This window comes from Doryrhamphus excisus, chromosome 21, assembly GCF_030265055.1.
Source record: "Doryrhamphus excisus isolate RoL2022-K1 chromosome 21, RoL_Dexc_1.0, whole genome shotgun sequence".
In the NCBI taxonomy this organism is placed as follows: Eukaryota; Metazoa; Chordata; class Actinopteri; order Syngnathiformes; family Syngnathidae; genus Doryrhamphus; species Doryrhamphus excisus.
This window is the reverse complement of record NC_080486.1, coordinates 5,255,676-5,268,517: the sequence shown is the minus strand read 5'-3', so window position 1 is coordinate 5,268,517 and position 12,842 is coordinate 5,255,676. Positions and strand designations below refer to the sequence as shown.

Genomic DNA, 12,842 nt, shown 5'->3' with positions numbered 1-12,842 from the left:
ACCACAGAGAGATGGCCGAGAGTGGAATCGAACTCGGGTCCCTCAATGTCACTTCCTGTCCTCCTCCAACTCAGCTCCTCATGCGTTGGAACACATTTACAGCAACACACACAAGCTTTATTTTCTGTTATTATGTTAACTATATTGGGTAATATGAATGAAAAAGTGACTATAGGGGTGTTATTTCATGTCTAGAGGGCTCTAATGTAAAAAAAAATGTGATGGTCTTACTGGAAAACATTAAATTTATTCTACTTCACGTAAATTCCCTCATCACGATTGGGGCTGGAACCAATTAAGCATGATTAACAAGAGATTATTGTAACTAAAAATTAATTATTATTATTAAAAATTAATCGGGGTCCCCGGAGAAAACCCACGCATGCACAGGGAGAACATGCAAACTCCACACAGAGATGGCCGAGGGTGGGATTGAACTCAGGTCTACTAGCTGTGAGGTCTGCGCACTAACCACTTGACCACCGTGCAGCCTACAAGCAAAGATGTTCTTGGAAAAAAGTGGTCTTCTGAGTGTATATTTGTGCCACAAACTTACAGTCACCTGGGATAGGTTCCAGAAAATGGATCGATGGATGGAAAACTTACGGTCACACGGGGTCGTGACGCAGACTCTGTCCTCGCGGTTAGGTCCCATACACGGCAGGCCACTGCCGGAGCGCTGGGGACTGGAACAGAACCGGTATCGAGACTGGAGACCTGCTCCACATGACACTGAGCATTGACCCCAAGGAGTCCACAGGGACCACTGCCCATCAACTGTGAAGCATGTGAAAAATGACACATGGGTACAACAAGCTAATTGTTAAAAAACAAAAAATATTTTTTTACCATTACAGATGGCTTGAGAGCAGTTTACAAGTCTCCCTGCTTCACATGTACTGCAATACAAACACATAAGTTGTTTTTAATAATTGACAAATATGGTAAACAATATATAAACATATCAAATATTAGTTTTACTTGCCAGTTTTTACAGTCAGAGTGAATCGTATCTCCTGGCTTGTATTGCTCTCCATGAACATCACAGCGACACTCGGACTCCCGGACGCATTTTCCGTCCTGAGTCCAGACAATGAAATATAATTAAAGTGTTTACGTGTGTGTATTAAGCCACAATACCAACCTGCTGCAAAGTCCCAACTGGACACTGGCAGCCAGGTGTACAGTTCCGACTGAGGTCCATTGTGACGTCTGAGCATAACACCGCTCCCCTCACGCACTGCTTCCACTCCTGGCCTGGTGGACACACTCTGCCATCACCTGGCAAAATGATACATAACAAATAAATGAATAACTCTTTCATAAAACAAATACATTTTTCTTCAATGACAATAAATCCCACATTCCAAAAACATGCTAGGTTAATTGGTGACTCCAAATTGTCCATAGGTCTGAATGTGAGTGTGAATGGTTGTTTGTCTATATGTGCCCTGTGATTGGCTGGCGACCAGTCCAGGGTGTACCCCGCCTCTCGAAGACAGCTGGGATAGGCTCCAGCACCACCGCGACCCTCGTGAGGATAAGCGGTAGAAAATGAATGAATTTAGAGTATAGAAAACCATATAAAAATGGTTCTTAACATTATTAGAGCCCTCTAGACATGATATAACACCCCTATAGTCACCTTTACACTCATATTAGCCAAATGTAGTGGTCATAAAAAGAGAAAATATATAACATAGACTCAATCTGGCTGCACAGCAACCGAGTGGTTAGCGAGCAGGCCTCACAGCTAGGAGACCCAAGTTCAATTCCACCCTCGGCCATCTATGTGTGGAGTGTGCATGTTCTCCGGGTACTCCGGTTTCCTCCCACATTCCAAAAACATGCTAGGTTAATTGGCGACTCCAAATTGTCCATAGGTATGAATGTGAGTGTGAATGGTTGTTTGTCTATATGTGCCCTGTGATTGGCTGGCCACCAGTCCAGGGTGTACCCTGCCTTTTGCCCGAAGACAGCTGGGATAGGCTCCAGCACCCCTGCGACCCTCGTCGCACTATAAGCGGTAGAAAATGAATGAATGAATGACACCCGACTTGCAGTTTGTATGTTAAAAGTTGAAATCCTTAGAAAGTGTTGGATTCAAACGCTTGAGGCCCCCGGGCCGCAGCTTGCCCAACCCTGCCTTAGGGACTGGCAGTTGCATTTGAGAAGTGGTAAGAGGTAATAAGAAGGTAATACACAGCAGATAACAACATGTAATTCTTAACAGCTATTTACAATGTGACCGCAAGGTATGCTGGGTAGGCACAGGGAGCTGCCGCTGGGCTACCCAGCTTGTTTTGCAGCCACTATGTGAATACCATTCAAGTATATACGTATGTCTCACTATTTATTGCCCATGTAGTTGTAGTAGTTAATTTATGTTGTGTTATGTTGTGCTGTGTGAGTGGGACTGTTGGTCTGTTTGATGACATATTGTCATATAGTTGATGGCCTATCCTTTATGAGTGTATTATGTTTCCTCATGTATTAATAATAATAATAATAATACATTTGTATTTGTATTGTACCAGTGATGTAGCAGTGATTCCAGGACATTGTTAGCATATCAAACATGTTTGTTAATTGTACCGCAAGGCTGTAGGTTACAGGCACTGAACTGCTGTGCTGTGCCATGAACTCGGATGGGCCCACGGGTTCGAGTCCTGTATCCCCCTCCACATGTCACTGAGCACTCGGACCATGCGCTCCAGGGTTCTTTGACACCTAAAAAAAATCACGGCAAGATTTGCAAAGAGTTTTCGGATGAAATCCACAAGATTGAACGACAAGAACTACCAAAACAGGGCTCAATGCTGCAGGTGTCGATCCCGACTTTGGTGCCTTCGCAAGCACGACCTCCGAACTCGGGTGGGGGGTCGGTTCCGGAACGGTACCGCCTTCTCACACCAACGTCACATGTTCGACTGCAGGCGCTCCACTGAGTCCAGCTGCTCCAGCCGCAGTCCACTAATTATAAGAAGAAGTTGGCTCAGTCCTAACAATAATTTGGTTTGAATCCCTGGAATGAATCCACTTACCAGGACATGGATGTGTTCCACACTCCATTCTTCCATTCATGCATGTGCTGTTTGGAAACACAATCCAGACCAATCACTTACAATTTTAATTAATTTTTCTTGCATGTAATTATAATTCCTGTGTTATTTGTCAAGACAATACCAGTTGTTACAGGCGTCTTTGGACAGAGAGGCCCCGGCTGCGTATTGCTGTCCCTGGTAGTAACACGGGCACTGTGACAACACCACACAGCTGCCATTGAGCAGGTAGGACCCCAGTGCGCAGTAGCAGCCGTTGTAACAGGCGGTGGCACACTGCACCTTGGTGGAGGTCATGTCCAAACACACACGTGGACACGCACCTCCTTGCTCCTCACACTCGGCTGCTGTCATGTAGGTCATGCCTTGTGGGCACACACCTGCAAGCAAAAACAGGAAATAACTGTATCGGACAGATGTTCATGTCACCAACATGTCATGTCATGCCCGCTTTTGAAGGGTATAAACGTGATGATACCCGTGCAGGGATGGGCATTGCAGTCTCTTGTTTGAATATGTGGACCGGGACAGCTGCTGCCGCCGTGTTGTGGCGAAGGTGAAGTGCAAAATCGCTCTCGGGTTTGGACACCGGAGTCGCATTCAGAGGAACAGAGAGACCACGCTGACCATGCAGACCAGCTGCCATCCACTAGAAGCATAATGCGATTTGATTTTAACCTTCTATTTGTTCTGTTTGTATTTTGAAGAATAAAAAAAAAAACGATACTGTGCGTGACTTGTACCTGCACAGTGCACAGTGTTGCAGGGCTCTTGTTCTGTGCTTTCTCCATCGCAAGAAAGCTGAGCGTGTGTGTGGCTGCAGCTGCGGAATCGCTGTCGGATTCCCACGTCATCGACATGGTGGAAACATGTCTTACTGCACTCTGACCAGGCGGTCCATTTACTCCACACTCCATCTGCTTGGTCTGGGTTAACAACAGAAATACACATATCATAATACTAATACTCCTAGCTCCTGCTGTTACCTCCTAAGACCGTGCCTACAATAGTAAAGTTGTCACCCACGTTCTCTACATAGGCTCTACGGCAGGGGTGTCCAAAATGAAAGGGTGCAAGAGCCATTATGATATTTCGTAAATAATAATCATAATACATTTTATTTGTATAGCGCTTTTCAAAATACTCAAAGACACTTTACAGAAAAATGGAGTAAAAACAAGTAAACAGTGTAAAAGATATGTTAAAATACAACATTCATTGGTTTATACACAGTGAAAACATGAGTAAAAGCGGGGCACAGCAGTCAGGTATAAAAAGACATTAAAAACAGATTTAAAGAGGTGGGTTTTTAGTTGTTTTTTGAAACAGCGATGGAGAAGGCTCTGTCTCCCCAGGTTCGGAGCTTGGTCTTACAGGGGAGTGCCAGGAGGTTGGAGTCTGAGGAGCAAAGGGGACGCGGGGGATTGTGTGGATGGAGGAGGTCTGTGAGATATAGGGGGGTCAGATCATGGAGGGCTTTGTAGGTGATGAGAAGAATTTTTAAGTGAATGCGCTGGGGAACGGGAAGCCAGTGGAGGTTTTTGAGGACAGGGGTAATGTGTTCACGGGAGCGGGTGGAGGTGAGGAGGCGGGCAGCGGGGTTCTGAATATATTGTAGTTTGTTGAGGGTTTTGGAAGGTGTACCGTAGAGAATACTGTTTCAGTAGTCAATTCTGGTTGTGATGAATGCATGGATCAGGGATTCAGCGGCAGAGAATGGAAGTGATGGACGGAGTCGGGCTATGTTCTTAAGGTGCCAAAGCCCTGGAAAAATGCAGTCCAGGTTAACTGTTTGATGTGGGGTTCAAATGAAAGAGTGGGGTCCAGGAGGATACCAAGGTTGCGGATGAGCGGGGATAAAGTGAGGATGGCGCTGTCTTCGCAACACTAAGACGTTATACAGGGTGATACAGTTTTGATAACGGTCACCTTGTTCTTGCTCATGGTCAGTGTGTGCACAAGTTTACCAGTGCTGCAGGGTATGGAGCAGCGGCGGACTTCAGTGGAGTCTCCTGGGCAGACATGCCCTCTGTTGGCTCCGGTCTGGTTTACTGGAGACCTAAAACAAGATAAGTCAGTTCCAGTCCTCAACTTGATTCAATTATGTAGAACCATATCCCATTCGACCATCCCACTCGGGACATCTTAGTGACATCTTAGTGACATCTTATAAACATTAAACTCATCACACAGCAACTGAACACGTAAAAGGTATACCTCAGAAATATACAAGCATGTACTAATAGGAGAAAAAACATTTAAAAATGTTTGCATAATGCATTTCAGCATAAAAAGTGAAGGAGGCTAACGTCATTGCAGAGTCCCAATGAATATACTGCCCAGATGCAATGCATTATAGCAGAGGTTCCAAAATTTTATCAACTCAGGACCCGCTTGAAAATGTAAAAAATGTCCGCGGCCCACCTTTGTCCTATAAACAGTACATAGACGAAATGCTGCGTTCTCATTAGAGTTCTCAGCACATTATCATTATTATCATTTTTATCATTATTGTCATTATTGTCATTATTATCATTATTATCATTATTATCATTATTATCATTATTATCATTATTATCATTATTATCATTATTATCATTATTATTATAATAAAGATTCAGGATTGAAATGAAAGCAGGGGAATAAAGGAAGCCCAAACTTTTAATGTAATTAATTTTCATACTTTTCATAACTGCATTCAAGACTGGCATGATGACCACAGAGCTACGTTCCAATCATAAACTGTATAAGGTTCCTAAAATATTGTCACAGGTCAATAATTATTACTTATAAATATATTTTTTAATCGTGCAATAAATATTTTAAAATAAAATAATTTTAAAAATATTTGAAAAAGGAATCATATTTTTTATTACCTCTCATGCCCCACCTGCAGTACCACCACGGCCCAACAGGGGGCCACGGCCCACACTTTGGGAATCACTGCATTATAGAACAACTTTAAAGGAGTTGTTTTTTTCATTTCAAACTCATATTGGTACATGTTTGTATATTTCTGATGTATACCTTTTGATTGTTTAATTGCTGCATGATGAGTTTAGTGTTGCTAGTAAAGTGGACTAAATTAGCCGCACCATTGTATAAGCCGCCGGGTTCAAAGTTTAAGGGAAAAGTATCAGCTTATACACCAGAATGTATGGCAGACATCAACACATCTGCTCACCTGTATCGTTGCTGGAGCCCGAGCCCGCAGGTGACATCACACGGTGACCATGAAGACCAAGCTGACCACTGACAGCTTACCATGCAGTCGGAGGAGTTACAGGTGACTTGTCCATCCGTGCACACACTTGTGGGAAAAAATACAGGAATGCTGAACAAATCTCAACGCTTGAGGAAAAAACATTATGAATGAAACAACATCTAAACAGTATTGGCTTTCTAACAGAGTCTCTCAGCGATTCTTTGTAGTCCTTACTTATCCCAGTTGGGCACATATAGACAAACAACCATTCACACTCACATTCATACCTATGGACAATTTGGAGTCGCCAATTAAAAACCCCACATATGCACAAGGAGAACATGCAAACTCCACACAGAGATGGCCGAGGGTGGAATTGAACTCGGTCTCCTAGCTGTGAGGCCTTTGCACTAACCACTCGTCCGCCATGCAGCCCACAAGTGCAACAGGAAGTCTTTATTTTTACTACAGTTCCTTACAGGAACGTTGTCATCTCTACTGAACAATGGCAGCACACTGTCTGTTTACGGAGGTCAAGTGTTCAAAAACCGGTGCACCGCACCTTGATGCTGGGGCCAGGAGGTGGGGGGGCCCGGCGGCTACATAACTGAGTCACCTTTGTTGCCTCTAATATAATAAAATAATACTCATCCATTCATTAATTTTCAACAGTCTGACTTACAAACAACATTAACCTCATCACACAGCAACTTAACACCTAAAAGGTACCATTCATTCATTCATTCTCTACTGCTTAGACTCACGAGGGTCGCAGGGCATGCTGGAGGCTATGCTAGCTGTCTTCGGACAAGAGGTGGGGTACACCCTGGACTGGTCGCCAGCCAATCACAGGGCACATATAGACAAACAACCATTCACACTCACATTCATACCTATGGACAATTTGGAGTCGCCTAGCATGTTTTTAGAATGTGGGAATAAACCGGAGTACCCGGAGAAAACCCACGCATTCACGGGGACAACATGCAAACTCTACACAGAAATGGCTGAGGGTGGAATTGAAGTCGGGTCTCCTAGCTGTGAGGCCTGAGTGCTAACCACTTGACCACCGTGCAGCCCGCATCATGGCCAGTGATGCAAATAATATGATAATTACTGTAATGGACAACTACAGCAATACATACATGTAATAAAGATAAAGCCATAATAATACAAGGGAAACTAAGCATTAGTTTTTTCCAAGGAGCCATTCGTACCTAATGATGTGAGAAAATTATTTTTGAGGTGCTTTCAATTTTTGGAAAAGCCTTGAGCTATGAAAGGCGGGAATCGAGCCAAAGTAAAAGCCACATCAAGTGAATACGTCTCACCATGTAGTACAATGGTCCCTGCTGATTGCCTCTCCTGGCTGCAGTTTTTGGCCGTTCCATTGACAGACACATTGGCTGGCTCTCACACATTTCCCTCCCTGTAGATACATGCCATTGGGACAGCGGCACCCTGGAGGGCGAGGAAGAAAAACACAATTTACATCTAAATCCCCGTTTCAGTTCCGAGTGAATGAGGAGAGAAACACTGGCATTGAATCAGCACAGATTGTTTCTGACTTTAAAAATGTGGAAATGGAGGATTGCAACCGCTGGCAGATGCGTTTGCCACCAGCCGACCTGCAACATCCAGTCCATTTCATTTTTAGAAATGGACTCAATAACATTAAATGAAATTGCCTTTCTTAATGTACGAGCAATAGTTGCACAATCTCTGATCATGTCAATCAAAGCAGAATGTAGCAGAACGCCACATTTGGCAGGGGTTAGCTTCAGGGACCACAGGCAAATGGCAAAAAAAAGTGAGTAATTGATACGTACACCTATAAAAAGTCTATTTGGATCATTGATCAACATTTCCAATAAAAGTTCATTCATTTTCTACCGCTTATCCTCACTAGGTTCGCGCAGAGTGCTGGAGCCTATCCCAGACGTCTTCGGGCGAGAGGCGGGGTACACCCTGGACTGGTCGCCAGCCAATCACAGGGCACATATAGACAAACAACCATTCACACTCACATTCATACCTATGGACAATTTGGAGCATGTTTTTGGAATGGCAGAGGAAACCGGAGTACCCGGAGAAAACCCACGCATGCACGAGAAGAACATGCAAACCCCACACAGAGATGGCCGAGGGTGGAATTGAACCCTGGTCTCCAAGCTGTGAGGTCTGCACGCTAACCACTCGACCGCCGTGCAGCCCCACATACTAACTCCTTATTTCTAAAATCACAAAAAATAAAAATAAAAATAGAAATAGAAATAGAAATAGAAATAGAAATAGAAATAGAAAATTAAAATTAAAATTAAAATTAAAATTAAAATTAAAATTAAAATTAAAATTAAAATTAAAATTAAAATTAAAATTAAAATTAAAATTAAAATTAAAATTATATATATGTATATATTAATATACTAAAAACTACAAATTTAAAAATAACAAAATTTAAAACATTTTAAATACAAAAAATAATAAATAAATAAACTTTAATTATATTAGGAAAGCAGGAAATGATCAAATGTAACAGTTACTGATTGTAAAAGTACCAGATGGAGGGGTAGGATTTAATAAGCTTTGCTTCTTCCTACTCCTTTTGGACATGTGGAACTGCGAACTGATTATGTGATGCATTCAATTGTAATCTGATGCATGTTCAAATGAAATTAAACCATTACCATTACCAATGAGCCGCTCAAGGTGTGTGTTGACCTACCAGGTGTACATTCTTCACTGCAGTTGTAGGTGAAACTAAGATGCGAGCATGTAGGAGGGCAAGGCTTGACTCTCCCGGCCCGGCAGTCTTCCTCAGAGACCAGCACCATCCCACTGACACAACCTGAGCCAATATTACACAGCAATGTCATTCTGTAATGAAACCACAGAAATGATTTGCAGTATTTACCTGTCTGTGTACCGGTATCTTGGGTGCATGGTTGGCTGTTGCAGCTCTGGCTCTGCTGGGTCATGCCCTCACAATCCTTCCCATCATTTTTGGGAGGAGGTGCAGAACAGGCTCTGTTCCTATGCCTGACTCCACCTCCGCATTCAGCATCACATTCTGACCACGGTGTCCACTCTGACCAGTGACCATCAACTACGAGAGAGACGTTAAACAGGCTTGCATGTGCAGACAAGTGAATCTCGGGGAAGATAAAACGGAAATAAACCTGAGCACGGTCGTGGGAAGCAGGCTCGACTGTCAAACTGGGCGCCACCGCAGGATCCTCCAGGTAGGGCTTCCCTCATGATGTCCCTTTGGCGAAATAATGAGCCTAAACCACAAGTAACACTGCACATGCTCCATGACGTCCACGGTGACATGATGCAGTCAACTGGAGAACAAGAGGAAAAAATACTTGAATTCCATGTGAAGTGTTTCCTGTGAGTTACATTAGTATTTTTTACCGCAGTCTTTCTCATCAGAACCATCCGCACAGTCCTTCTGTAGGTCACATCTGCGGTCCAGGTGAACACAATCGCCGCTATTACAAGAGAACTGCATGGGGGAGCAGGGGCTTGGTACCAGGGGGCTCTGTGTCGGCGTTGGACTGACCGAGGAACCTAGTTTGTTGGAGTAATGGTAATGGTTTCATTTCATTTGAACATGCATCAGATTACAATTGAATGCATCACATAATCAGTTCACAGTTCCACATGTCCAAAAGGAGTAGGAAGAAGCAAAGCTTATTAAATCCTACCCCTCCATCTGGTACTTTTACAATCAGTAACTGTTACATTTGTTCACTTCCTGCATTCCTAATATACCTTAAGTTATTTTTATTTTATTTATTTATTTCAATTTTTAAAAATTAAAAAAAATAATTTTAATTTTAATTTTAATTTTAATTTTAATTTTAATTTTAATTTTAATTTTAATTTTAATTTTAATTTTAATTTTAATTTTAATTTTAATTTTAATTTTAATTTTAATTTTAATTTTAATTTTAATTTTAATTTTAATCCCCAGAAATGTATAACTTAATAATAATAACTTAAGTTACATATGTTGATGGTGTCTCCTAAAGATGATGTTTTGTACTGTTTTAAGTAAGTAAGGATCGACCGATACATCGGCCGGCCGATATATTGGGCTGATATTTGCGTTCTTTATTTGAATCGGTATCGGCCGATATGTGCGTGGGTTCGCAGATGTATTTTTCCGCCGCATGATTTACAGACAGGCATCCGCCGGGCAGCTAGGTGTTGCCGGAGGACCCAATATTTGTTATCATTATCATTTTTTCATGTAAATTGAGGGAGCAAAAGCAGTATCGGCCCAAGCAAAATCAGCCATTTGCTAAGGGTGTTGGAAAAAAATTGGTATCGGCATCGGCCCCTAACAAAACCATATCGGTGCATCCCTAGTTTTAAGGCCCCATGTGACGTACACAGGCAGGTTGGTAATGCATACCACAGCGCTCTTCATCGGACCCGTCCAAACAGTCCCGTCGGCCGTCACACACCTGAGCCGAGTCCACACAGCCGAAAGAGCGGCATGTAAACTGGCCTTCCCCGCAAAGTACTCCATCATGAGCGGTGGTGGTGGTGATCCACTGGGCTGCAAAGCAGAGGCTCTCTTACTTCAGGGGTTGAATAAAAAAACTCATTTGTTTGGTGCCTCACCCGTTGTTGTTTGTAAGCCAGGACCTCCAGGCTGGAAGGATGGAGTGAGGTGCACTGCGGGCTGACCAGTCGTCCATCCTGGTGGAAACATCACACATCTTCATCTGACCGTAAGAGCCTATTGGCCAAGTCATTCACTTGCATTATTTGTGTGTTTCCCCCTGAGATCGCCTTTACTTCTGGCGTGGCGCGGAGCAACGAGACAGATTGTTGCTCGTCCTCGTGTACCATACACCCAAGTACAGTTGATCCCCTCACACATTTGTCGATTTCATTTCCCTGCTTTAAAGTGTGGAAATTCAATTCATTCAACATTTTCCAGCAGGAAGATTTGATTTTGTAAATAAAACTGAATTTACCATATGTATTTAATAATAATTAATAATTTAATAATGTATTAAATAATAATTTTAATAAAATAATGTATTTAATAATGTTTTTTCATTCAGGGAAAAAAACAGAAAATAAAAAAAAGAAAAAGAAAGAAAGAAGTAATTTTCACAAAAATAAACATGAAATATTAAGAAGGCAAAGTCATAAGGGTAACAGAAAAAAAAACATTAATTTTAAATAATAAAGTGAAAATAAATTGTCATATAAACAAAGAAAAAAAAGAATAAATTTGTCATTTTTGGAAAATTAGGTTGGTCAAAATATATTGAATATATTAAAATAATAAAGTTAAATATTATGAGCATAAATGTATGAGGTTAAAGTTGAAATATTTATTATTAAAAAAATAATAATATATTATTAAAAAACTGAAAAAAGTAGTGTAAATATTAATAATATGCTTTCTTTTATATGTTTCAATATGCCCCAAAGCAAATATTAAATATAAAAAAAATGTCTCGGCTGATATTTGTGGATTAGGTTAGGAAATGAATGTGGCTGATTATTATTATTTTATATTATTTACACCATTTACTTGGGGTCTTGGAACGCAACACAGCTAATAGTGGGGATCAATCTTATTGGTGTTTCTATTGCCATGTCTATAGCCATCGGGCTCACAGCTAGGAAACCCGTGTTCAATTCCACCCTCGGCCATCTCTGTGTGAAGTTTGCATGTTCTCCCTTGTGCATGCGTGGGTTTTCTCCGGGTACTCCGGTTTCCTCCCACATTCCAAAAACATGCTAGGTTAATTAGCGACTCCAAATTGTCCATAGGTATGAATGTGAGTGTGAATGGTTGTTTGTCTATATGTGCCTTGTGATTGGCTGGCGACCAGTCCAGGGTGTACCCCGCCTCTCGCCCGAAGACAGCTGGGATAGGCTCCAGCACATGAAGCAATTGCCACAACCCCGCTGTTGTCGTTGCTCCGCTCCAGCTATACCTCTTTTGGAGCATTCCCTTTTGTTGGAGCTATGTCTTCGTTTTTCGCAGTGGTCTTTAAACAGTCAGTTTATAGCCGATTTTTGTATTTTTGAGTATTAAATATATTACCAGTGCTTGGCGTGGTGGTTTTCCAAAGTCCGGCTTCCCCTGTGACCCCTGGTGTTGCCACACCAGGCAACCCGCCTCGTGACTTGGTGGTATAGAGACCAGGAACACCGGTTGTACTGTCACCGTGGAAACCTGGTCTTCCGGTGAAAGTGGTCTGATTCTGTAACCCTGGAGAGCCTGGAGGGTAGAGAGTGAGGATGAAGTAATGATGAACCCCAAAAATGGATGTGCATCAATGTCGTGAGGCAAAGATAGAGTAAATGAAATGGTAGACTTCACACACTCACCTGTCTCTTTTGGTGCAATGGTGCAGCTGCTACTTTTGAAAGTAATTGTATTATTTGCTTATTTTGTAATAACTAATAACTTAATGAGCTATTTGTTTCAATGTGCATCAATGTCGTGAGTCAAAGAAAGAGGAGAAATTGAAATGGCAGACTTCACACACTCACCTGTCTCTTTTGGTGTCATGGTACAGCTGCTGCTTTTGAGG

The 12,842-nt window shown here is 42.1% G+C and overlaps 1 protein-coding gene across 1 annotated transcript in view; it reads right to left on the bottom strand.

Moving 5' to 3' along the window:
• Nucleotides 1–12,842, bottom strand: part of sspo (SCO-spondin) — a 113,181-nt gene that overhangs the window by 58,321 nt on the left and 42,018 nt on the right. The window contains exons 56-75 of the mRNA XM_058060352.1: nt 12,350–12,526; nt 10,903–10,980; nt 10,691–10,837; nt 9,685–9,840; nt 9,447–9,611; nt 9,182–9,373; nt 8,993–9,115; nt 7,599–7,728; nt 6,247–6,372; nt 5,030–5,121; nt 3,806–3,988; nt 3,541–3,711; nt 3,187–3,442; nt 3,045–3,091; nt 2,803–2,973; nt 2,596–2,730; nt 1,145–1,281; nt 986–1,080; nt 850–899; nt 607–777 (exon numbers count right to left, since the gene is read on the bottom strand). Coding sequence (XP_057916335.1) covers nt 607–777; nt 850–899; nt 986–1,080; nt 1,145–1,281; nt 2,596–2,730; nt 2,803–2,973; nt 3,045–3,091; nt 3,187–3,442; nt 3,541–3,711; nt 3,806–3,988; nt 5,030–5,121; nt 6,247–6,372; nt 7,599–7,728; nt 8,993–9,115; nt 9,182–9,373; nt 9,447–9,611; nt 9,685–9,840; nt 10,691–10,837; nt 10,903–10,980; nt 12,350–12,526 — 2,802 coding nt within the window. The remainder of the gene's footprint in view (nt 1–606; nt 778–849; nt 900–985; nt 1,081–1,144; nt 1,282–2,595; nt 2,731–2,802; nt 2,974–3,044; nt 3,092–3,186; nt 3,443–3,540; nt 3,712–3,805; nt 3,989–5,029; nt 5,122–6,246; nt 6,373–7,598; nt 7,729–8,992; nt 9,116–9,181; nt 9,374–9,446; nt 9,612–9,684; nt 9,841–10,690; nt 10,838–10,902; nt 10,981–12,349; nt 12,527–12,842) is intronic.